General features: G+C 37.7%; 1 protein-coding gene across 1 annotated transcript in view; it reads left to right on the top strand.

Moving 5' to 3' along the window:
• FGFR1 (fibroblast growth factor receptor 1) overlaps positions 1–27,849 on the top strand; it is a 63,144-nt gene that overhangs the window by 21,681 nt on the left and 13,614 nt on the right. The window contains exons 3-8 of the mRNA XM_063448451.1: positions 9,744–10,007; positions 12,990–13,076; positions 16,840–17,006; positions 19,031–19,154; positions 23,281–23,471; positions 26,402–26,546. Of these exons, the coding sequence (XP_063304521.1) occupies positions 9,744–10,007; positions 12,990–13,076; positions 16,840–17,006; positions 19,031–19,154; positions 23,281–23,471; positions 26,402–26,546 (978 nt within the window). The remainder of the gene's footprint in view (positions 1–9,743; positions 10,008–12,989; positions 13,077–16,839; positions 17,007–19,030; positions 19,155–23,280; positions 23,472–26,401; positions 26,547–27,849) is intronic.

Raw genomic sequence — 27,849 nt, 5'->3', positions numbered from 1 at the left:
GGGAATCTAGGTGGGCATATTCAAATTCGTTCAACAAAGCATCACTTTTACTTTTTTTCTTTTTATGCCATTTTAAACATGGATTCCTTGAAGTTTGTTTCAGCTTTGAAACAAAAGATACAAAGCCAGTGAACCCCTCATGGACAGCTGTTTTGTTAATGCAACTCATCAGCGTGAGGCTTGGCTACTGACTTGCTCGTGAGGCTTGGCGTTTCTTGCGGAGCACAAACAAATAGTTATTGGGGGGGGGGGGGGGAGGGTGATTGAAAACCCCTTCCACCTGAAGTATGTGGATAGTCCAGTAACATAAGTGTGTCTTTTTTAAAATGTACCCCTATAGACTATAATTAGGAATGGGTGTAGGGTGTGGCCAGGGGAGGTGCTGTTCTGAGAAACTTCAGATGATTTAATTCAATGCTTTCCTATGGGGAGTTGTGTGTCTCTCACCATGCATTAGGTTCCCCCTAGTGATGACATTAGAGGAGGCAGGGACAAACCCAGCGCTAAGGTTACTGGAATAAGGTAAATTGTTAAAAAGGGGTGTGTGTTTTTTATTTTTTACCCTTTGATAGCTGGAGGGGGGCTTAGGGCAGAATCCCTAGTGTTAGGAATACAGTTTTGTAAAGCTCTATTATACACTCGCACACCAATAATCTGGAGCTCCTAGAGAAGTGAGGCGGCATTAGGATAGAAATGAGGGACACAGGGATTTGGGTTCAAAATAGGGACTGACCCTCCTAAATGGGGACCTTTTTGGGAGGATTGGTTTGATGTGCATTGTGTGCTGTGGGTTTTTTTTCTTTACAAATATAAGGCTTGCTTTTTCTATTGCTTGGATATATAATTTTAAATATTGGTAGGTTGCAATTTTTATTATTTTTCTTAATTTTCTGTACGGACTTCTTTATTTCTGTATTTCATTGCCATGAGTTTTATTTTCCTTCCACCCTTTGCCCTGCTCTGTGAAGCAAGCAGCTGGGTTAAACATTATCAGAGGTGGGTAGGGTAAATGGTTCACAGGTTCTTGTTAAGTATAATCTAAGTTAATTAAGTATTCTAGTGTTTAGTGATACAGAAATCCTCCTCTTAATAAACTGAAGTGATGGGAGGTTCATAAAGTGCAGCTGTGTTCTCCTAGAACAGGAGGATTAGTTGGAATTAAAAGGAGCGTTTTCAAGTATATTTTAAGTTTGAGGTGTTGTAGGGGTTCATGGTTTTCACTTTCTCACAAATCGCAATGTTTACATTTTTCAGACTGTAGAGACCTGGTCGGTGCACCAAAACCACTGCATTAAGATGCTGTGATTTTTGGAGTTTAGTGTGTGGTTTAAATTATTATATATATTTTTTTAAATTGCAATACAGTTCTTTGCTGTCACTCTTTCACATTAAAGGATTAATATGGAATTGTTAGAGGAGCCATAAGTCTGTCAACCATTGTCTCCCCCGCTTCACTGAACTCCCCAGTCTGGATGGCTTTAGTATGGTAAACACACAGGTATGCAAACTCTTATGCACATATTCCATATGTACACTGTACATGTCATGTCATCAGCATTTTGTCTAATATTTATAGTGGAGTACTGCTAAAAGGGATGTCGTGGAATGAAGTCTTTCATAAATCTTCATGTATACTTGCTTTATTTTGACACTTCAAATAGAGGCCTCTTAGCTGCTGGATAACTACTACAAACTCAGGAAAAACTTTACAGTACACCTTGTCTATGCCATATTTCTCAACATTTTACAGAGAAGTACCCATGAAGGCCCCGAAAAAAAATCTTAAGTACCCCTGCCTTGAGAAAGTAATTTCTATTGATTTTGAATTCCAAATGAAACTGAGAACAAGCCTAATTAAATGTAGTAAATAATATTTTAAAAATAAAGACCATAATGTAAATATTGTGTATAAATATAAATCTGAAGTAAAGTCACAAAATGAAAATATAGTCACACACAAACCTTCTCACACACTGGCAAATTATATATCTATCTATCACATAGTTTTTCTTGGTCAAAATGTCACTGCTACACTGAACTGTGAGCAATTTATTAATCCATTAAAGACCATGTAAACGGCTTTTCCAATCAAAAGTATAGGCTAGTGCAGAGATATGTAATCCCCCCTCAACTCTTGTACAGTGATGTGTGTAATCTGCTCCTCTGCTTTGTTAATGTTCAAATCTTTTACCGTCCGTATCATTATGGAAACGTCTAGTTCTGTAACTTTCTGAAGTCAAAACCCCTTCAGCCACTTACCATTCTCCAGCGCCAGGCTCCCTCTGTGCTGGGGAACTCTCCACCCCCTGCCGATGTCAGATCCGCATGCGCAGCAAGAGCCGTGCGCTGTCAAACAGCCCATAGGAAAGCAGCATTCAATGCTTTCTTATGGACGTCCAGTGTCTTCTCACTATGATTTTCACAGTGAGAATCGCGGAAGCAACCTCCAGCGGCTGTCTGGGAGACCGCCACTAGAGGCTGGATTAACCCTCAGTGTAAAAATAGCAGTTTCTCTGGAACTGCTATGTTTTCAGCTGCAGGGTTAAAACTAGAGGGACCTGGCACCCAGACCACCTAATTGAGCTAAAGTGGTCTAGGTGCTTATAGTGGTCCTTTAAGATATACACTGCTTCAATAACATGAGGAGACCTTCAGAGTGGTATCATTTTGCAATAGAGTATTGTTGGAGTTGGTATTAAGGTACTGTAAACATAAAGAGATAATGTTTAAAGTGGTGTTAGGGCTAATGTTTTGTTTAAGGATAATGATTGTAGAGATTAATGTGAAGTATACTAATGGCAACATTGTGACAAACATTCCAGTGCTGCCTGCAATTAGTGGAAATTAGTCCTGAGCGAGGGCTATTTCATATGTCATCGTTAAAGTGGTAGGTGTTCTTCAGGAGTGTAGCTCCAACTTATGAGGCAGATTGGGATTTGTATGTCCCAGTTTTGTCTAATATGAGGGGCCCCCATGACCATTTGAAACTGATCTGGGCAGTTTTATTTGTTCATTATTGTGAAGATAACGTCACTATCTGTGTACTACATTATCCTAAAGCTTTTATCTGCAGGATTTAATTATTTTTTTCTTTCCAGGACTGAGATGTTTTAAAATAATGTTCTCTACTGAACGAACTCCCGAAGGGCCAATTGCATGCATTTTATTTCCTCTCTGATCCTTGCAGGCCAAGAATGTCGAGTTTACTTCCTATTGCTTCACTCAGAGTGACAAGGGGAAGTTATTGAGCCACATTGGTTGGTGGTTAGAAGACTATATGAATGACCCCATATGGTTTTGTTAATAAAATTTGGGTGCTTTTTAAAAATGCAGCAACTGCCATACTTCTCGTATAGTTGCTTTGACAGCCATTGGGAATTGTCAGAATCTCAAAACAGGAGTAGCACTTTTACAATGCCAACCACACGTAATCAGGGCATTCACAGCTTGTTAAATGTAAAATAAATAAATGTAGTCAAACTATTTTAAGAGCTGATCCTGACCTTCATTTCTAGGAGTTCTGTATTATTGGGGCGTTTTGAATGTGTAACAGACCTCCGCAGCAATAATACTCACTAAAGTGCCTTTAAACTGTAATTAACTTTAGGAATCTGTCCTTGTGGTTGCACTGTTTTGTTCTGAATTGCATTTTAGTTGCATAAATTGTTAATAAGTCACCTAAAATGTGTCAGAACTGTCCCTCGTACTACACCCATACAATACCCCCTAAAATGAAAGTCAACCTCATGATCCATTTTTAAATCCTGGACGGTATGTGGTCTACATTGAGGGGCAGTTCAGGATGCACAGGGATTTGGAATAGCATGCAGATAACTCTTTGTCCTCCCCACCCCAGTTTACTCCAAACTGTGTTACCACCACTTTTTATATCCTTTATTTGAAAACTGATCACTGACCTGGAATTTTTTTGCCCTAAGTTCTGGAAGAGTCTGTGTATTTGTGTCCCAGGGGACGCTGCGAATAATAAAGTATCCTTTAACATCTAAACAAAACTTTGTTTGGATCAAGTGTGCACCTTCCTGTGGAGGATGCTTTCCCACCATTAAAACAGCCCAGAGGGCAAAATACTTATTTCAGCCTGTATACCTGCACATAAATGCATTTCTCTGTCTACGGACAACGAGTATCTCTGTAAAATAGTGAACACTCACCATATTGAAAAACTAGATTTATATATTCCAGTGCATATGCACTCAAAAACCAATCCGTGTTTGTGTTTTATTTATTTTTTTGCTTGCCATTTTTAGTTGGCCAAGCCACGAAATTATTTGTAATGCATTAAAAATTTGTATATTGTCTCATGGTGAGTATTTGCGTCAAATCATCTGCAGGGATAAGTGGCCAGTCCATGACCTTAGATTTTTCAGTGAATGTGATCTTCAAATGTGATTTGTCCATACTTGTGCTTTGTAGATTAGTAGTGTATTTAAAAATATATATATATTATAAAGAATTGGGATGACTTTTTTTTATCATGTCGTTATGATTCGTTATCATTTCGTTAAATTGCCCTGTATTAATGGTTTGTTTTGTGTTTTGGTTTTCTATTGTAGACACTGCATATTTTCTTTTTTGTCTAACGACATAGTTGCTTAGCTCATAAATAGCTTGTATTTGGTATCATTGGAGTTTACACCTCACATTTGATATGACATGCCAGGGGCAGTTCTGAAATTAAATTCTACTTTGTCCTTCTTGCCATCTGAGCTTAGCGCCATTATTTAAACCTGTCGCCCCAAGCAAAAATGTGAGCTCTTAAGTTAATTTATCCTACAGATCTTCAGTCAGAAGGAGAAAACAAACTGATTTAATATTTGTGCATTGGTGTTGTATTAAAGAAAAGAAAAAGTGTATGTATACTGAGATTCTCTAATAGCTTGTTGTCTTACTAAATAACACTGGTAATGATGTTGCCTAGTAACACATCACATTTTAAAGCTTCTTTTATATGAAATCTATTTTTTTTTTTAAGGGAACAGCCCATTCAGGGGTAATAAAGAAAAGATCTCTTTAAAGAGGCACTTTACTATGCTATATCCTTCAGCCCCCTTATAAGTTAGATTTATATATGCAATAGCCATGGGGGAGCAGGACAAAGGCTATAATGTTTGAGGGAAATTCTCTACTGTGTGGTTCCAGATAATTTTAAGAAACCTTGTATAAACATCTTTATATAGTGTGGTGTGTGTGATACTTATCTGGGTGAGCCATCTCAAGAGCTTGCTTGAAATGGATGAGAACACAACCAGTTGCCTCTAATTAAACACTCCTTTCCTATGTGCAAAAATTGCTTTTCATTTACTTTTACAACTGCAAACAAACAACTGTTATGTTTACACCAATGGTACCTTTCCACTCAAGTTGTGTGTGTGTGTGTATAAAATAAAGTTTTGGGAAGTGTATATACATTTTTGCACACGTTGTTGTTTTTTTTTAAATAAATTGAGGGTATGATGTATGTTGACCTAATAATGAGAAATGGAGAATTGTCACACGCATATTTGGCTTTGCTCCCTTGGAAAACTATCAGCCATGACTACAGCTAATTTATTACCCAGTGCTGTGGTGGAAGTAGTTGTGATGCTCAAACATCTACTGACTAAAACACCTGTCATACTTAGCATGGTTCCAAATGTAGAAGATGTACATGCAGTGACAGGTTTTCTATACTGTTACCTGTAAAGAATTCTTGACTTCTTTTTTTTAGGATTTCTTCTTCCTCCCCTCCCCCAATTAATACACTGCTGTGTGTGGTTTTAAGATCATAAAAATGTCTCTGATAATGAAAAGTAGCCAGTATTGGTGTGATGTATGTTTTTGTTATTTGTTTGTTTTTCAGTCTCTACAACAGTGGGAAAATGAAATAAAAATTAGAGATTATAGTGCCAGGAATGCCCTCGCGGAGGAAGTAGTCAAACTGTTAAAGGGACACTATAGGCACCCAAACGATTATATCTTAATTAAGTGGTCTGGAAGCCATGTTCCCCCATTTTAACCCTGCAAGTTAAAACTTGTTGTTGTGCAATGTTTCCATTGCATGATTTAAATACCTCTAGTATAAAGCTCTGCTATATCTTTCAAATAGTTTCATAAACTATCTGACAGGCGCAGCCCTGCATATTGCTGTACATGTGCACTAGCCTCCCAATGCTTTCTGCATGATCTTGGCCAAGGAGACAGAGCTTCTTTTTTCTCCCAATAGGTTGGGGATGGGGATTTTAACAGTAATAAGGGCACTATAAAGTTAAGAACACACTGCTGACAGAAACGCCTGGCTATTTAGGGCCACTGTCATCTGTGCACTGCTAACACTCTCTCGGCTACCGTGTAGCTAACTGGAAGCTCACTGGCTTCTGGCAGCAGTGTGCACCAGCTAAGTTGTGAAACCACTCAATAGTTTGACTCCCTACTCTGTGAGAGTGCTAGATTCCAGGCAAACCATGACAGCGGTTATGAGGTTTAGAGTGTTTATTAATTTTTTGGTCTTATTTCTGTAATGAATATTGTACTCCCAATCTTGTTGGTCTGACAGATGACCCCTGGTATATATATGTGGCTTTTCCCCTCCTTTTTTTTCTTTTTCTTTAACTTCTTAACTATTTAACTGTACTTTGACTCTTCACTGTACTGTTGGACTCTACCTCCTGAGTGTTTTATACATCATGGGGTCAAAGGTCTAATATTATAATCTTGTCTAATGCCGGCTGAGCAATTTATCCTAAACTCTAGCCGACAATAACTATACCTGCTAAGCTCTACTGTTAATCCACTACTCCTATAATTCATTGGATATCTACAAGTGGCTATAACTGACCTACGTGTATTTATTTTTCTTGTATATTATAGTTATATTTTTCTTGTATATTACATAGTTATGTTTTGCCTTTAAAACGACTGTTTCAGTGAATCAAATGAAATGTGCACACCCAGAATTTTTTTTATTTTTTATGTATTGGTTATTTGCCCATTAGTTTATTTTGTTGCAACGATCTTCCAAATACTGGAGGGGTGGAGATTATTTGCTTGTGGCTGGCTGGTTGAATTCTCTGTATTGAAATTTATCTGGTTCATTTTGGTGGCAGTTTGATGAACTATGGAGGATAGTAAAATTATCTTTGTGGGTTTTGTTGGTTTTTGTTTTTTTGTGTGTAGTGAACATAAATAGTTTGTACTGAGAGTTTATCGGCATTCAATTTTGTAAAATGTGCATCTGGCTATAAATGGGTAGACAAAAAATGGAGTTCTGCGCATCAAGTAGGTAGTGCACACCCAGGTGCTACTGCAGTTTATTAGGACACAATATAAACAATATTTTTATATAGTATTTATATTGTGACCTCTTATATTGTGACCTGGGTGTGCACTACCTACTTGATGCGCAGAACTCACTTTTTTTTTTTTTTTGGCTACCTGTTTGTTACACTGTTGGAACTACAGTAAGGAGACCCTGCAGCTCAGATTTAACTGTTCATTACTGTGTTCTTTATCTTTGATAATCGGTGGGCATCACTGATGCCTCTGCCTCATCCTATGCATAGTGATCTGGCTATAAATGGGGGGGGGAGGAGGGGAGGAGGGGAGGAAAAGATGTAATGATGGTGTTTGATAGACCTCAGCCACCAGTTCCTCCTGCTCTTTGACCTCTTAGTCCACATCTGTCACTCCGTTGGGTAGCACAATCCATTGTAATCCAGAGCTGGCTATTTATGTCAGATTTCCAGAAAGGGCTCCTCATTCAATAACTAATTGACAATGCTATGTTTGAGATGGAACAGGCTTTCCTATTTGTTTCTGCCTGCTCCACATTAATTTGCTCTTGCAAAGTGGCCCTTACACTTTTTATCTTTATTGACTCTGATAAGGGCAAGGGAAAGAAAACACCTGGATTTCTTCAAGGGGAGTGTTTGTCAAACACATGTAATTAATGTTTTACCATTACAATACAATGGTTAAATGTTTGCTGTTACTGTTTGACAGGCATGGTAGGACTGGGATTTTTTTTAATAAAAATTAAAATTGCATAGTACCATTTATTTATTTATTTTATTGCTATCCTGAATTCCTTCTGTTAAATATAGGACCTTGAGATTAGTAGTTTTAGGGGTATTTTGTGTGTTTTTGGTTTTTTATTTTGGATTTTTATCTTTTTATAGGTTTGTGCGTTTTTTGTTTTATTTTTTTTTTATTTTTTTTGCAGCATGAGAGCCAGCAACAAAATGTCCATTTTATTTAATGTGTAAATATTGTAATGTCTGTATCTGATATATATATATATATATATATATATATATCTATATATATCTAAACAAGAGCTGGAATCCTGTGAAATTTGTCAACATGAAGGAAAGAAAATGTAATTTACTGCCTTTTGTAATTTCTTACATATTATATATTTTGTCACAATGTACATTTTTAGAATCTGCTTTTTCATTTTTGTGCTTGTGCACATTTCACGCCCCGGAGGGGGGTGAGGGGGTGGGTGTGTGTGTCTGAATATCGAGTTGGTCCTTATGTGTTTTGTTTGTTTTGGATTTCTTTCCCCCTCTCCCTCTTGTGGCAACCAGCAATGGCACATAATCATCTCAAAGAGAATTTGCCACATTATTTGCAGTTGGCAAAGTGTTTGGTTTTTTTTGTGTGTGCTTAAAGTATCCCTTTTTATGATGTGCCACATTCAGGATACATTCCCTTCAATATATATTAAAAATGTGTTTTTAAAAAAGTTTGTGCTGCATGATTAAACCTTGGTAATTAGAAGAGAAAAAATATTATGTATTTATTTATTCACCCTTCCCCCAACAAACTATGTAACCAAAAAAAAACTATCAAGAGTTAAGGAAAAATCCTTGTGCTCTTCCTTTAAAAGTAGACTGGATAAGGCTTCTCATACAATAATGAAGAATGATCCCTGTCTGGAAATTTGAGAACTTATGGAACATTGCAACCAAAAAAGTAATTGATCAGTGTTAAAGGAAATGCATTCAGGTACTCAAGATATTGAATAAGATAGGAAAGGTGGGCAGGGCTGCTGTTTTATTTTCAACCTTGTATGATAGGGGCATGTGCTATATGGAATTGATATTGTGATGTGTCCTTTCAGTGCTAACAAACTAATTACCACTCATATTCTCTGCTTGGCTACTTGCCTGTAAAATATTGAGCTGTTCTTCACCCATGAAGCATCTGCCTCCTAGTATTTACATTTTTTTAAAAAAAAATTTTAAATTTATTTATCATCATCCTTGGTGACATTCCTTATTGTCCATGAGAGATTGACACAGGATGGAAACATTCCAAATGATATGTTAGCACCAACTATTTACAGATTACATGTTAGGGCTATTTACCTAATGTACCTTTAACTCACCTGGCCTTGATAGGTTGAGCCATACCTTACAAAAGGTATCCTGCAATATTACGTCATTTCAAGCCCAATTACAAATCATCTTACATTTTGAAGAGAAGTGTATCTTCTCTTACTAAAATATTTCCTTTTTTTATTTATTTTTTTTGTTTTAGCTTTGATTATAATGATGGTCATTAAGAACTTGCCTGACTTTTTTTTTTTATTAACTGTCACTGTTCTAATGACCTATCCAAACAAGTATTATCCATCTTTTAAAAGCCACGACTTGGATTACGTTTTATATTCCATAAATATATATTTAAATTTTATTTTTATTTTTAATTCGGATTTTTATTTATTTTTATTTTTCTCTCAGTTGCCCCAGAATCCAAACCAGAAATGGAATCGTATTTGACCCGTCCCGGAGATGTGATAATTTTACAGTGCAGGCTTCGAGAGGATGTTCAGAGCATCAGCTGGGTGAAAAATGGTGATCAGCTTTTGGAGACTAACCACACGCTTATAACAGGGGAGGCAATCCAAATTCTCGACGCAAGGCTGGAGGACTCTGGGTTATATGCCTGTGTTACTAGCGGTCCATCTGGAACGGATACAGTTTTATTCAAAGTTAATGTATCAGGTTTGTAGATGTGTGGTGTTCTTTATGTCCGGTATCACGTCAAATGGGCATTTTGTAGGTAGAGTAACCTCAACTGCCATGTTTATTTTAATTTGAGGTTTTATACTTTTGATCTATGTTCTGAAGCTTTCAAAAGCTAATGGCTAACAGGCAAAAACTTTCCATTGCCTCTATTTTGATGTAGCCCTGACTCAAACATTCACTTTTAAAGGCCAAACAGTATGCATTCTGGTGGCTAATAACTGAACCCTATTTTCAATGTGTGTATTTGAGGAGAAGCTGGTAAACTTGTCATGTGCGAACGATCTGAATGACACCAGTGAAATGATCCACTGAATTAAGTGAACTAATTTAGTCAGTTTGGAAGACCTATTATCAACATATTTCTTGAGGTTTTTGAAAGTATTGGTAGAATGGTGTTTTTGGTTGCTGGATTCAAATCACACCATGTGTTTTTAGCCATCCATTTTATCTTGGAGGTTATCACACACAATATATTTATTTTTATATGCTTTTTTGGAAAATATTCACATAAATAAGGTGACTATATAAGATTAGAAAAAATAATATATACATTATATGCATGTCCTTTGCATGGTCTGCATTTATAAAGCATATTACATAGGAATTTTGTTTTCTTCACTCTATTTTGGTGCACTATATTTTGTTTCCCCTCATTTATGAATTCCTTTCAGAAGTTGAACAAAATCTGTAAAAGTCGGAGAAAACATTTCTTGTATTCCAACCCCCTTCCTGACTGTGTGTTCTCTGCTGTGCATGTGCTCTACTTCTTTATAACGGGAGGGCAAAGCATTGTGTTTTGAATACAATTGAGGGATTTCATTCAAATAAAGCAAGCCCATGGATGCATGTGGCCTCAGTTTATCCTTGATTGGAGGTAACACAGCATGTGCTTGTAATATAGGTTTGTGCATATGCAGTGTGTCCTGCAGGGCCTAGTTTCTCAACCTGTAGTGCACATACCTCAGCTGTTACTTGCCACAAAGGCAGAGGATACGCCAAGAGGTGGGCAGCTGGGTAGTATGGAGACAAAGGCATCGATGGAGCTTTGATATTTCAGCACTGCTCCTTCACATGCCCTGCGAGCTGTTTTATGTCATTCCAGGCACGGCATCGCCAAACCACAGAAGGGAGCTGTGCTGGAATGGCATGAAGATTACACAAGCCCCCACACTGGACCCCAGGGAAAGCATACACTCCAGCTCTACTAAAGTTAGAGAGGCTGGGTGGACTTAAATAAAAGTACTAAAAAAACAATTTGTGTGTCTGTCAGTGATAGTGTGAAATCAATGAATGTGTGTGTGCGCCAGTGTGTATTTTTGTGTTACAGGAAAGGGCTAACACTAAGGAGTTATGCCACAGGTGATGATGGGTGCCCTCCTCCGGGACATTATTGCAGTGCATTAAAGGGACACTATTGTCACCAGTGCAACTACATGTATTCCTGACCCTATAGTGTTAACACGACCATCTGGGCCCCGCATACCTCCATAAATATATAGTAAAAATCTTACTGTATTCAAGCCAGAAGCTGTAAATCTGCATGCTGTTACTCAGGGAAAAACAAGCAGTCTGCTGACATGTGGTAGCTTGATCCAATCACATTGCTTCCCCATAGGATTGGCTAAGCCTGACAAAGAGGCAGATCAGGGGCAGAGCCAGCATGATTCAAACACAGCCCTGGCCAATCAGCATCTCCTCATAGAGATGAATTGAATCAATGAATCTCTGAGGAAAATCCACATGATGCTCGTGCACAGCAGATCTGAGTCAACTCGGAATACCCTCTGGTTCACTCTGAGTGACTGCAACTGGAGGTTTTCCTAGCTTTCAATGTAAACACTGTATTTTCTCAGAAAATAGTGTTTACATGAGAGGCTACAGGGAGCTATAGTTCTCATCTGAACATCCTCATTAAGCTGAAGTTGTTCAGGTGACTAGTGTCCCTTTAACCCCTTAAGGACCAAACTTCTGGAATAAAAGGGAATCATGACATGTCATGTGTCCTTAAGGGGTTTTACACTGTTTAAGGTGGTTTGATCTACCTTTGAGTGTTCCGTTACAAGTGAAGTATCACATACCCATTTTTTTTTAATGTTCTCTCAAAAATGAAACTTTTATTTTACTCTCTGTCCAATATGCACATATCCATAAGTGACTTGTGTCTGGAAAGTTACTACAGTCTATATTCCTTGGAGTGGATATAGAATTGTTGACATGTTGCCTATGAAGCATCATGGCACATGCTTACTAAAATCTAATTGGTGCAATTTAAACAGAATTCAGAAGGGGTTTTTTTTTTTTTTTTTTTTGTCCCCAACATGCCCCACCCTAAATAAAAAAAAAAAAATGGAGTTTGCAGAAAGCAAGACAACTCAGATTTGCTTCTATGTCTGCATTCTGAGAAAAACACATTAAGACTCATTGAGGTCGTATAAATAGAAATTTGGGGGCAAAGTTTTAAAAGTGGAGTTATTGACATGAACATACCATGAACAAAATCATAATTCATACATAAGCTCCATTAAGCCACCTATGTAGTTACTCTACAAAATGTGTATCCCTGAAAGCACAATGCTATTTATACTGTGAAATTAAGAACGGTTTTCGGTTAGAGTAACCCTTACTGGCATGGTGCACCCCACTTCGTTGAATAAAGGAAAGCTTCCCTGCATTGCAGCTTGAAGGGAAAGCCATGGCGCCATTGATCATGTCTCTCCAGGATGCTATGCATGCTGACTGGCACCAAATATGCACATAATTGACTTTAGCCAGCCTAAAACTCGTTCTGGGTTTGCTAATGACGCTGCTGTTTGAAATGCTGCTCATTTAGCCTCAAAGCACCACTTCAAATCACTGTACACATTATTTTTCTGGTCCCATGGGGTCTTATTTTTCTTATGCCTGTGTTTCCGTGATCAAATCCTTATTGAAACATGCCTGTATGTGTCCTTTTTTCAGATGCTCTGCCTTCAGCTGAAGAAGACGATGACGATGATGACAATTCATCCTCCGAAGAAAAAGCTGCAGAAAGTTCCAAACCAAACCGTGAGTAGCCTGTATTGTGAATAAACAGTCTAACCACTCCAGAAAAGAAGGGCTTCCTTCATATAGTGATGGTCCATATTTCGCTCCACATCACCTGTTCAATATTAAAGGCTGGTCCCGGTCAGTGAAAAGTTTTCCCACAACATGCCACCTTGATAAAACTTCACTTTGGAAATGGTCTTCTCGGAGTAATGAGCAAAGTTGGCTTTGCAACACCAGAAAAATAATCTTGCATTAAGGCCTGAATGTGGATATATTTGCATTTGTGCAAATGCTTTCTTCTCTTGGACACATTACTTGGCATGATGGATGTGTATAGTCAAAGATTTTTAGATTTGTCATGGTCCGCTTATCCCACCTCTGCTATGGATTTTTGCATTTACTTCAAATGTACTATTAGCCTCCTATTGGCATCACTGACCAGTGCCCTCTTTACCTAGTAAATACATTTTGGTTGAGTCGCTTTCTCTAAGCAGAGACCTGGTTTTGCCATATTAACTATTTTTTATTTAATGGATTTAAACCTGCTCCAAGGGATGTTCAAAGAGTGAGCATGTTTGAGTGTGTGATTGTCTATCTGTAAATCTGAATGTTTAGAATAATGTTTAGAGAACGTGTTGGTAAGAGTGTCTGTCAGAGACAATATACTTACCAGAACTCACTAAAGCTTAATGTAGTTGCACTGGTGTCTATAGCATGTTCAGAAAAAAGGCAGCGTTTACATTGCTGCCTAGTAACACTCTAGGTGATCTAGGTGCAGTCACTCAGACAGCCCCTCTGTGTGCTTCCTATCTCAGTGCTGCACAGTGTGGAGCACTAACGTTCAGTGTCTCTCTGCTCTGCATGGAGATGCGTAACTCTTCCTAGTTAGATGCATTGATTCAATGCATCTTTATAAGGAGATGCTGATTGTTGCAGCTTGGTGTTTTTGCTGCGCATGCACAATGGCCTCCTAATACTGTTATTTGGGAAAGCATCGGATCTTCAAGATTTATGACCTCTGTCATGGTGGTGGGGCTAGCTGCAAAAAGACTGCCATGCCGTGGGAGAAAAGGTGAGTACAATGACCTTTTATCTCCACAGATACAGGGCCTGGACACTTATACATTTATTCCAGTACTATAGTGTTAGGAATTCATGTTTGTATTCGGAAGACTGTATAGTGTTCCTTTCTGGGAATTTAAACTGAATTTGAGCCATTCGTTCAGACATAGTATCTCTTTAACACTAAACTGTCAATCTATCCAGATTGAACTCTCCCTTGGCAGTTGTCTAGATTTATTATTATTATTATTATTATTATTATTATTATTTTTGCTTTGAAGTGGTACTATAGACATTGTAATCTGTACATAGATTACAATGTCTATAGAGAGAGATTTTACAATTCTGACATCCTTGACATTTCTATACCAAAAAAAAACACACCTTTATTTAATAATTTTTTCCACAATTTTTAACGTTTTTTTACTTAAAACCCCCAATATAAAGGACATAATTTGGTGATCATCTTCTGTTCTAGCTTTGCTAGGCTATTCTGATTATTTGTGTCAGAGGTGACCTAAAAGCAGTGCGTGGTTATTGTTGTAAATAAAGGTGGTTTGCTTAAGGCTATTATTTTAGCAGACTGCATAGAAACAGCTTGCCATGAATTCTTAACAGAGTTCTTCAACAGGTTCAAACCATTATAGCAGATGTCTCTCGATCTGTTCAAAATGGTGGCACCACAACAACCCTTATCCTTGGCTAATGCTGCAGGTTAAACAGTCTGTCTCACAGTAGTAGTAACAGCGTTTTAGGATTGCTCTTTAGTATATTGTAGAGACTCCTTATGAGCTTTGTAATTTTATGTTGGTCTATCTTTTTCTGCTGAATGGTGGTCTCCCCAAATATACAGGGTCTAGTAATACGGAAGAGCTTTGCAAATAATAGATTTGAAACCAGTACAGCTTGCATCTCTTGATTGTCGCCTCCCCCCCAGCTCCTTAATTTCCCTTGTAAGAAACTGAGTTTAGACAGCACATACCTTAAATTCCTATGGGATTCCCTCAGCTTCATGCCATCCTAATTGAAAAAGGATTTGTTCCAGCACTTTTGAAATAAACCCTTTAAATGTTGATTTAGACCTGTATTCCTGCACTATGCATTGCATAGTAGAGGATTGTGTGTGGAGTACTTCAGTAACTTAAACGTGTATTGGACAAAGTTTGTGTGTGTGTGTGTTTAATTTAAAAGTCTCTAAGAATGCATGCCATCTGTTTTGTATCCATATAAAGGTATCAAGCTGCAGCAGGCTGGTATTCCATTCTAAATGGAACTGTATAGTTCCATTTAGAACTAGTTATTTATTAAAATTTAAAGTTGCCAATCCAGAACTTACCACATTGAGATCTTTCTGATTTTGCAAATTATCTGATTCGAAGAGCCAGGTAAGGGGTACAAACCTAAAGAACGGAGTCAATAGAACAGAAGAAAACCTGCTTTAATCTTTAACAGTCAATGGTATTTCATGCCATTACAACAAGTTGGTTGTCATTCCTTTGCTAATGATTACTACACTTGGCAGTACACGTGTCAAATGTTCAGATCTTTATTCTGCCAAGGTTGGTCACCAGTCTACTCTATGCCATTATGGGATGTCCTAGTTATTTTAGAAATGTGATTCTTCTGAGTGGTCAGTGTTTAGAGGAATTTTCCTTGTTCTTCATGAGCTTTAGGATGAGGTTGTATTGTCAGTGATCCTTCACTGGTTCATTTTCAATATTGTGTATTTGAATGTTATGTGTATCTAATATTTATTATACATAAATGAAGAAACCAGTATACATTGTAGTGTAGTGAGAGGTGGCAACATACTGCTAATCTGTAAAAAGAAGAGAAAAAGGGTTAGCGCTAAAACCAGAACAAGGCAGCAACTTTAAAAGGGAATCCCTCAAAACCCTTAAAACATAATGAAAAAATAAAAATTAAAAGCTGCGCCACTAAAAAAAAATATGAATAAGTCAATAAAATAGTCCAAATAAAGGGGAAAGTCCAAGTAAAATAAGTAGTATTAGCTGGATAGGTCTTCTTTGGATAGGATAGTCTATACAATGCTGGATGGAGAACGTTGTCCTCGTTGTCCTTCCGCAGGTAAATCCAATAATATGAAAAGATAAAACAAATTTCCAAAATAGTGTAATATATTCACTATAGTGTAAAATTTTTTAGAAAGAATAGTACAGCGCTCACATTTGGTAGAGCTATAGCTAGCTCTAGTGTGGAACGCATACAGCGGTTTAGATCCCCGCTTGTAGGATATACTGCAGCTTTTTCTTTTCTTCAAGGGGAAGAAATGCCACTCAAAGAGAATAAAAAGACACAACCAATAGTGTTCTCTGTATAAAATAATGAATAAATTAAATGGTACTCACAAGAATGGAGCAGGCAGACTGCTCCTTGATGATGGCGTAAGTGGAATAATCCCCACCAAGGATATGCTTGGAGTCCCGAGGTAGAAAATGCCAGGTAAAAGATGAAGTGTATATAAAGATTATTGGCACAAACGAAAAAGTGACCAAAAAAATCTTTAATATATAAAATACACAGTTAAAATGTCCATAAACGTGTTTTGCCTATAATGGCTTTATCAATACGGAATAAAAATTTATTCCATATTGAGATAGATATATATATATATATATATATATATATATATATATATATATATATATATATGTGTGTGTGTATTTAAAAAAAAAAACAATTTTCTTCAAAATTGCAGGTCCATTTTGGGCAAATCCAGAGAAGATGGAAAAGAAACTTCACGCTGTTCCTGCTGCCAAAACGGTAAAGTTCAGGTGTCCAGCAGGGGGCACTCCAACGCCAACACTTCGCTGGTTAAAAAATGGCAAAGAGTTCAAACCTGATCACCGCATTGGAGGATACAAGGTGAAAGACTAAACCATAAATATAAAATGTTTTCTTGCATGCATCCTAGATTTGCTAATGCTCAGAAACCGTTCGTTGTATGACTACATTTGAAGATTGTGCTATAACAAAATCCCATCCATTACCTTAACTATTCCCTGGATTTTTATTTCTTGGCAACTTATTGTAGAGTTGGTGGAGTAATGAAAGTTTTGTGCTATGGCAATTTTACCCAGGATTCAAAATTCTGTAAGTCACAGTTCTTCACTGCTCTTAAAACATTTATTTTGCCTCTCATTGGTACAAAGCGTTAGAAGGACCATTTATGGGATATACCAGAACTGTGTGGCCTACACAAGATTGCGTTATGTCCACACCCACACTACAGCTGTGAATAAGAAAGTGTGTATTTTATTTTATGCTGTATGCAAAAATAAGTTTTGTTGTAAAAATCCTGTTGCCTACAGGAGTCCTTGCAGACTTTCACAAAGGTCTTGCAACCTTGAGAGATCTTTTCTGGAAATGGTTGAAGGGTGTGGGTCTGGTGCTGTCCCTCTGATGTCAACCTATTTTCTAGGTACTTGGGCTTGGAAGGGTCCATTGCCACCACAGTTGGATGCAACATTCTATCACAAGTCTCTTTCTCTCTCTGCCCTACCTCTTAGTGATGACCTGACCTTCTCCGATCTTCTTTTTCTCTTCTCTTCTTGTAGGATACTACTCAATTTAATTTTATCACTTGTCCGTTGATGCTGTAATCTTGTTTCTTGCATTTGAATGATAACATGTTGGAAATGCTTTGTGCCTACAAGGATAGCTGATAATGTATATTTTGTTATACTGAATAAACGATGACCGGGACATGCGTATCCACAGCCTACTTTACCTTTCAGAAGGCGATAACTTCTCAATATGTTTAGATGTAAGCAACTGTTGGTATATTATATTTCCTGATAATGACATTCTGCTGTTCTGTTTCCTGACCTATCGAGTGATTTGAGCATATAATGCAGTTTTGAGGGAGGTAGACGGTCATCAAAGTGGGCTACATTTTGCCCATGCCAGCAAGTTTGGCATTTAGCCACTTCTGTTATCCTCTCTGTTCTTAAGTGCAGATATTATTTCCTGTCGTGGTAATATCTCTTGAGGTTTGGCATTGTAACCGTTGGAGTTTGTGTGTGCGCTTAAATGTATAATCTGTATAGAAATATAGTTTATTAGAGCCATTTGTGCACATTCCTCTTGTGCAGAAACTGTGTTGTGCAGCTAGCAGTGTGATGCTCCACTAGACTTGCACTTAAAATATGGGAGGTGCCAGGACATGAGATCACCTTGCGTGCCACTTCAGTCTTTGAAGTAGGACCATCCATTCTCCATGCCCAGCATGCATGTTTTGAGCAGGTTTGGAAGTGGACGCTCATTAATATCTCCCCCTGCTGATAGCTGAGCTTGTTTGGTGGCTTAACGAGCTGAAGGTAATTAGTGAGAGGGAGGGTTGAGGGTGTTGGACAGTAACTCTCCATCCTTCCATTTTCCGTCTTCTTGCATATCTCACGTTGCTTGTTTCGGTTTCCCATTAATGGCTGTGGCTCCATATTATGTCCAATGCTTGTTGTGACTGCTTTTATTTTAGGCATCCCGGCTGGATGTGTCCTGTGTTTGTGTTTGTATCTGGATCCCCTACTCTGGTCAGAATTTATTCACAAGAAATCACACTTTTAGTTTTATTAAATCTAGTTCCAAAATTCTTAATGTAGACTTTCAGTTTATGAGTTTAAGATCTTGAATTCTAAACTTCAACAGATATTGTATTTCTACTTTGTAGTTGTGTTGTGGTTCGTACCCCCCCATCATGATACTTTGGTCCAACACTAATGCAAAATACAGAACCGCGCATGTTGATGTACTAGTCACATACAGAGCTTCTTCATCTTTATGATTTAACCATATCATTAAGCAGAACTATTGTGTTCCTGGTCTTTTTAATTAATGTTTTGCACATTAACAGGGGTAAAAGCCTAATGAAATATAATTTATTTCTCTAGGTCCGTTCTCAAACCTGGAGTCTTATTATGGATTCTGTCGTTCCATCTGATAAAGGAAATTACACCTGCATTGTTGAAAACAAGTTTGGAAGCATCAATCACACGTACCAGTTGGATGTTGTTGGTAAGGAGTCCTCAATATATGTAGAAGTGTAATCCTTAAATATAAACTATATGATGTCTTCAGCTGTAAGTGTGTAGGAACAAAATTGCATGGATTTTATTTATAATTATGCAAATCCTCTATTGTCCTTTGGTGCAAATAAACCTGGTCTCCTGTGTCTACATTAAAATTAAAATGTTTGTCTTCATAGGATGACCCTTTTTAACTCAAAGCTCATTCATTACCTTGAAGAATTTTATTAAGCATTGTAAGGAGAGTAGTGGACATCATCCTCTGGTTATTCTGGGAATGTGCTAATTGTAAAACTGCATGTGTGCATTCGCATTTTCCAGCATGAGAACCAGTGGTGTATTTTGGATCTATGCTGCCCTAGACATGACAGAATTTACGTTTGCCACACCTTTCTGTTAAAGACTCACACACTTGGACTGACTAACACACTCTGATATAATGACACACAGACGTGCACAGTCTGTCGCACACACGCACACGTTAGTGGGAGGGAGCGTTTGTCACAACTGGCATTTCTTTAGTCCTGTTTTATCCCTACCCTAAATAAATGGTTTGGTTTGTTGGTCTATTTTATCATATTCCAAGAGTATAAATTAATGCGCAAGTTAAGTGTGTACCAGGTTTTCAGTTTTTTTATGTTGCATTTGTATCTTGTGTATGGCTCCCAGACTTTCCTAATCATGTACAGCACGTTTACACCCCCTGACCAAAGCTAAATAAAGGCTAAGGCAGTTACTTCCCTAAAGAGTGAACTGATGTTGGTAAGTCAAACGTTAAGGGATGAAGCAGCAATTTATTTGAGACTTTAAATGTTACTGACGACAGCACATCTCATTTTGTTATAAACCACTAGCAGTAGAAACAAACAAACAAACAAAAAATACTTTGAATGTGATCTGCGGTGTCTAAGTTAAGATGGAAAGAAATTGGGCATGTGTATGTTATGATAGGATTGTGGCACTTTCAAAGAAAAATTAGGACTTATTTTTTTGCCCTCGGTCTGGCAAATCTCAATTATCCCTCATTTCCTCAAATAAGTAGCCAATTCTTCACTCAAATATTTCTTTGTGAACATCCGCCTTTAATTATCCTACATATTTTAGTTTACTTAGCTTCCCCCATTTCCACCTCACAGATCCTATTAAATTTCAGATATTTCCTGTACAGGGGGCAGCATGAGGCCTTGTTTAAGGTGCTCAGTTTTATTTATTCTGTCATCTTAGTCGTCCCCCCCCCCCCCCCCCCCCTCAGCCCGTCTTTTTAACAGTGTTTCAATTTTCTTTTCTTCATTGACTGGAGGGAGAGAAGGCAAATGTATACTTAGACTGACTAATATTTGTGCTTATGTTTGTCTACTATAAAATATTTTAAATGAATTTCCTGGCGTGAATTACCCACCTCAGCACTTACTAATCTTGCGGGTGCTGCTGACACTATGGAAAGTGACTGACTAATTTAAAGCAGCACTGGGCTCCTGGACCTGGTTGACAGGGCAGGTAGAAAGAGAACAATCAAATGATGTCCTGTGCCCTGCACTTATATGCGGTGGAAGTGGTGACGGGTTTGAAATTGACCTAGCCTGTCTATACAAAAGTATTTCATGTGTTGCACATGCTGTGTAAAGCATGATGTTAAATGTGCTACCAATACATCTTAGGAGACTGCATCTATTTAGTGAGCAGTGTGTATTTTTGGAGTTTCAGTATTAACTGATGTCCTTGCAGCATGTGGCATCTGGTTAAAGTTAAGAGAAGTCATCTGTAACTGATTTGTAATATGTGTAAGGAAAGTCAATCTTTGTATCTGTGTGAGGAGTGTGACCTGTATCTCTGACCTGACGAAGCAACACAGCATTGTCTGTAAAGTACATCTGCTGTCTGCAGCAATATTGTTGTCGATATTGAGTGTGATATAAGGCTGCGGAGTTAGTGGGGTTTTTTTCCTTTTAGAATTTAGGCTATCTGGTGAAAAATAAATATGGGGTATAATTTGGAGGATGTGTGCTTATCTTCTAGTGAAACCCCAATGCCCTTCTCGTGATATACAGAACTACTTATTTTAGGCCTACTATGTATTAAATGGACCACTCCCTCCTGCTCTATTCTGTGGTGGTAGAGCTGACTGATATATAGACACAAACCAAATAAATCAAAACACTTCTAAATGCATCAATAAGAGAATAATGCTAATATTCCAGGAGGCTACAGCTGTTAGTTTTCCACATTTTAAAAACAAAAAAAAGTAATTGCAATGTCCAAAATGAACCCTTTAAATCCCAATCTTTAGGAGCAGAGGGTTTATGTATATTGTATTAATGTTATTAATTGTCCTTTTAACGTATGGTTCCTTGTTCTGTGTATTTCCCACTATGCTTGTTGGTATAAGAGGGAAGTGACTTGTGCACAACTAGTAAATCTTAAAGGGACAATGTAGTCACTATAACCATTTCATCTCTTTAAATTGGTTATAGTGCCTGGAGTGCCCTGGCACTGTCCCTCCATTCATTGTTGTATCATGCTCATATCCATACTCTTTCTTCCACAAAGACCAAGTAGTTATGTTTTTTGTCCAAATGTCTCGAATGTCGCTATCATTTAACAAGAATTAGTACTCCCTACATACTATCCCCTTCCCACTTTGGATTTGGGGAAAAAAAACTCTATTGCTTGGATGCATGCAAAGTTTTGCTGGAATATTTGAATAATTTTATTTCATTCTTGCAATGTTTTTGTGTTTTGTCATGAAGAAGCCAAACTGTCCTTATCTAGGTGAATTCAATTTTCATATGCCCACCCATCCTTTGCGATAGTAACATCACTGCACATTTGTGATTTTTGTGGGAAAAGAGTCTTATGGCTTGACTGGTGTGCAGATTTTTGTTCAACATTGTATTAACTATGCACAGACTTTAGGTGGAAGGGGTTTTCAATCAGTTTTTTCCCCCCACCCTAACTGTTTTGGCTATTATTCCTCTGACTACTTCGCTTCAGGGAGAACTCTACCTGATGATGCTTAAGTTTTTCACGATAGCGGTTACCACTCTGTTCTGGAGAAATTCAAGTTTTCATGCGCCAAATTTGTAAAGCATTCTGCAGGCGTTATTGACTTGATCCTGGCCTTAAGATGCTGCAGGCATACATTTCCTTTTTTTTTTTTTTTTTTTTTTTTTTGCGCAGTGGTTTATGTTTGCCTGGGAGTTTTAAGGGCATAAAGGTGAAACACCTAATCATACGTTTGCTTTATAGTGAGAAAATTGTTTTCTGTGTAAGTTTATATAGCTAAAATATTTGAAAAAGAATTCTAGGCTACAGGAAATTGTATGTATTATAATTTGTGTGGCGCCTTCTCTGGCGTCATGAGTACACATGAAAAGGTTACTCAAGTTTACTGGAATAATGCTGCATACAATGGTTAAACACTTTACCCTCTCTCTCATATCACAAGTTGTCTGTGGGAAGTAATCCTTATTTTCTAATTAGATGAGTTTGTGCACATTCCCTGTTTTATGGTTTGCTGTAAAAGTGCACAGCTTTCTGTGTATATAGTAGCTTGATTTGTATTGCTTATATCCAAATAACACTTCAAATTCCAGTCATACCTGTGTAGGGGGGGAGGCGGAGGTGGAGGGGGAGGGGGCAGATTGTATTTCCTGAATACACAATAGGTCTAATAATTGTGGACCTAGTGTAATGGGCATTGTCTATATCCTAAACTCCATGTGCTGTGGTAATTGCATACATAGCACTCTGTAATTATTGACCAGTAATACTCTGTATACAGTGTAGCAATATTAATGTTAGAAAATGAATTATCTTGTATTAAACTGAGCCTTCTATCACATTTATATATTCTGTTTTTTTTCCTGTGTTTTTTTTTTTTTTATATATTCAGCAGATATTGCTCATAATCTTGTGCAGGAAACCGTGAGTGCTGCAAAGGGTTGTTCACTAGTCCACCTTAACTACCATCAATACAAGGCCCAATCTACCATAGTTTTGCCAAATTTCTAGCACCAAAACCAAAAAGTCACGCAGTGTGTCACATAACAAAATATAATTGTTTTATTGCCTTTAAATAAACTGGTCTTGTTTTCATCTCCCTCCTTCCCCCACAGAGCGCTCTCCGCACCGACCAATCCTACAAGCTGGACTCCCTGCAAATAAAACGGTCACAGTGGGGAGCAATGCAGATTTCTACTGCAAGGTTTACAGTGACCCCCAGCCTCATATTCAATGGCTCAAACATATTGAGATCAACGGAAGTAAAATTGCCTCTGATGGATATCCATATGTGGAGGTGCTCAAGGTAAATACTGAGAGTTGTACACTCCCTGTGTGTCAGTGTGTGTATATGTGTGCAGTGCCACTTACTGTTCGATGTTTCCGTTAGTGGAAAGTGTAATCTTAGCCAAAGTGCCCCTGTTTGGGATATTTCCTCTCAGGGCATAGGAAAAGAAACCAGATGCAGCTTATTGAGTCTGCTGAATGCTATTAAACATTATATGCATTATTTATTAACTAGCATGTTGCTAAATATAGGCCTGGTTAAGAACACATCATAATAAGTAGACAAGCTACAATTTGCAGACCTGCACCAGCAGGAAACCGAGATGTAAAGGGGACCGTTGGGAGCACGTTTTCTGCAAGATCTCAGACCAGGTTATGTTGACCAACAATTTGTCACTGCTGCTTACGTTAAGGGAGGAGATAGGGGTGCAATTAAAATGTTAAATTATAGATTAAACGTAAATATGTAGTGTTTAGGAATAGGTAATCAGTTTCTGATATTTTTTCAATGTAGTGAGGTAATTGAATTAAAATGTACCTTTTTTTTTTTTTTTTAAAATGCAATATGGTTTAAATTTTCATTTAATCACGACCATTTAAAAGAAAAATAATAAACATTTTTAAAATGTTTTTGGAGTTGGCACTTTTGATCAATTTTGTTCTAAAAAAAGCAATGTGCAGGTGACCAAGAGTACAGTCTGGCAACTTACCTGGGGTGTGCCAGGTGCCGGTGACTCCCTCTGCTGTAGCACTGTGCTAAGAAGACCCCGTAGAGCTTTTCTCATTGGCTTAGAACACTTAGCCGATGCTCTCAGCCAATGAGCCAGCAGTTATAGGGCTTGGTTTAGGGTGCCAACGGAAGCTGCTTCCAAGCTCCAGTGGAAACTGTGACCGGTACTCTGCAGTCTCCAGGCAAGTTGTCAAACTGTTCACAAAGTGTGTGACTACTTACTCTACAAATGTACTAAAACTTTTTAAATTTTTTTGGAGGGGAGGTGGGTGTGTTTGTTTCAAGACTTTATTGCAGATAATAGTTTCCTTTACAGTAATACGCCTAAATGATCAATGTGCTGTTTACTAAATGAAGGTGTCTTGTTAATTGTTGCCGTGTTATCGGTTTGTTTCAGCATTCTGGGATTTATAGCTCAGACGCAGAAGTATTGACCCTGTACAATGTGACAGAGGCAGAGAGTGGGGAATACATTTGTAAAGTATCCAATTATATTGGTGAGGCCAATCAGTCTGCGTGGCTTACCGTCACCAGACCAGAAACAAAAGGTAAAAATCGGTGACACCTCCTGAAAAGAAAAATAATAATCCAGGGATTTGGGGAAAACTGCTCTCCAAGTTCTTGGAGAGCAAGTTATTTTTCTCCCTTTTTTGTCTGCTTTATTTCCATGGAAAAATACCCAATGTGTGAGACCTGGTTTAGTTTTCCCTCTCATTTGTTTCTCTATTTTTCAACGTGTGTGTGTGTGTGTGTATGTATAAATGTACAAATGTACTAAATACGTTGAGGTGAGCTCACTATATAACAAAGAACACTGGTTTATTTGTATTTGAAATTTTGCTACTGTGAATAATCTGCATACCTTTATCTCAGTAATTCTGAAAAATTGTTTCCACAGTTCTCTGTGGTCCCAGCTTGACATGCAAATGAGCACAGACCGTATCATGTTTAAGCCTTTATCTCACATTTCAGCAGGTTCCTTTAGCAATGGTTGCATTGTTTTATAAACATCCAAAAAGGCTGACCAGAAAGCAAGTGGATCAAAACCCTTTTTAAAAAAAATAATTAAAAAAAAAGTAGTTTTTTTTTTTTTTTTTTTTTTTTTAAAGGGTGTATTTTAAAACTGTTCCATTGTCAAGGGGAAATGTAGAAAGACCGGGTGAAGTCTGAAACATGATTGTCTGCTTATATGTATAGGACAGTTGAAGAAACATGACTTCTTGGAACTATTGTGCCCATGATGGATTTTTCCCAATGTCCTACTAGATATGTAGGTGATGCACAACTAGTGTGTGTGTGTGTGTGTGCGTGCACGCACGCGTATCTGTTCTTTCAAAATATAACAAGTTCATATTTCTTCTAATACAATATATCTCACATCCACGCACAGATTCCTCTTGATAATTACAAAAAAGTGTTTTAAAGAAAAAATAGCTAAAACTCCCTACCATCCCAAGGCCACATTCTCCTGCTATCCGATCCTCCTCTTGATGTCAGTCCCCCTCGCCAGTTTGGATCAGATGTCAAGAAGGACATAGAGAGGACATAAGCAGCATAGAGTGGTAGGCTATGCCATTAGCTGCCAGTCGACATATTTGAAAATGTGAGAACAGGTGCCAAACATTGAAATATGCACTAATTTTTAGGCACACTGATCACTTCAAAACTTTGAAGTGGTCATGGTGCTTGGAGTAACCCTTTAATCTTCTTGATAACACACTTATTAGTGCAGATCTACTATCCGTAAGTTGCGGAATAAAAAAAGTGTGTGTGTGTGTGTGTGTGTGTGTGTGTGTGTGTGTGTGTGTGTGTGTATATATATATATATATATATATATATATATATATACACACACACTAAAATAGTGCTTGGTGGCAAGGCATTACTATTTTCTAAATCCTTCTTTAACATGCTAGATTTCTTTTTCAAAATTAAACAAGGTTATCACACTTGGGTCTCATTTTTCCATGTGTCAATCTCAAGCATGTTTCATTGGGCAGGTGGTCTCGATTTTTGGTGACGGGTTTAACCATGGTAGCTTCTCTTTAGGTCCCTCTTGATGGAGAAGCCCTTCTCAAATCTTCTAACCAAGTTTCTTTCAGTGGTTTTCTCTCTGTTCTTGGTACCATTGGTTCCAGGATAGAACCTGCCCATCTCTCCTCTGGTTCTCATGGCATTTCGCTTGTCCATTTCCCCTCTTCGATGCTGTTCTCTATAGACTGCAGGAGTCAACACCACCGACAAGGAGATGGAGGTTCTCCAACTGAGGAATGTTACTTTTGAGGATGCTGGGCAATATACCTGCTTGGCCGCTAATTCCATTGGGCTCTCTCATCATTCTGCATGGTTGACAGTTCTTGAAGGTATATATGGTTCTATACTGTCCTCTCTGGGTATTTTCATAATTATTGCATGCATTTCTAAAGCAAAGGATGGTAGCTATTTAAACATCTATCGATAAGGTAAAAATCTTAAGCTTATGATGCATTTTCATCAGTTCATATCCTCTGCTTGATTGCAAATTCCTTCAAAAAATGTTGACCACCAGCTATTCAGGACTAGATCTGCTTGTAAGCAGCTATAGATCCATTAATGCAGTGAAAGCTTGTAGTTGACCTATATTATGAACTGTTTTTTAAATATATATATTGCCACAATTTAAACATCAATTTGATGTTTTATATTGCTACAATAAAGCTGTGTTTTGAAATGGCATTTAAGTACTAAATTAGTGCAGGTAACTAGTGTTTCCACATAAGTCTAAAAAAGAAATTGATTGGTGGATAATAAAGAACACCCGACCCTTAGCGAAGCACTATTGACCTTTTTGGGTTGCACTTTGACTGATATAAATGTGCACAAATTACGCAGTATGGTACACGCAAGGCAATATAGGAAAATATGATCTACTTATTTAGGGCAAGCAATAGAAGCTTTCATTATGTAGTTCTCTTTTAAATATTACCGTAGTTAAAATCTCCCTTGTTGCCTTGAGGCGCAGTTTCTAATGTGCAGTGACACATGCGGCTTGCTCTTGACAGTTTTTATTTCTGTGCTGCTGATTAATCCCATAAAATGAAATAGAAAATGAGGAAATTGTATGATTTTCTCAAGTTGTCAGTCAGTTCTATTACGTTGCTGTCTGCCCCAGAAAGGAATAAGGTCACCTTTTGTACATAGTGGGTCATTTAAATATATATATATATTTTTTATTCATTAATGTATTTTTAGCTGCTTTGTAGCCTGACTGGCTTGTGCTCCTGACAACATGTGAGCACAGCCCAATCGGTCACTTCTGTCAAAAGGGACTTTCAGGCAGTTTTCCAGTGTAGCGATGTGAGCATAACTTTTAAGAATGAGTTATGAAGGACTAGTTTTGATACTCCTTTGATTACAAATTTAGTGACTGTTGATAACCCTGGCAGCTTGCATTATTAGGTTTTACATTTAGAAGTATGTTTCTACATTTCCCTGTTTGGAAGTAATGGCATATTGGCCAACTCTCCTGAATCCCAGAAAGGATTCACTTGGGGAGATTCCAGTAACCTTTTTAACTTCATTTTGTTTTAACCCCTTGAGGACCAAACTTCTGGAATAAAAGGGAATCATGACATGTCACACATGCCATGTGTCCTTAAGGGGTTAAACTAAAATAGTCCAAGCATA

This window comes from Pelobates fuscus, chromosome 3 (assembly GCF_036172605.1).
Source record: "Pelobates fuscus isolate aPelFus1 chromosome 3, aPelFus1.pri, whole genome shotgun sequence".
In the NCBI taxonomy this organism is placed as follows: Eukaryota; Metazoa; Chordata; class Amphibia; order Anura; family Pelobatidae; genus Pelobates; species Pelobates fuscus.
This window is presented reverse-complemented; position numbering and strand designations above follow the sequence as displayed.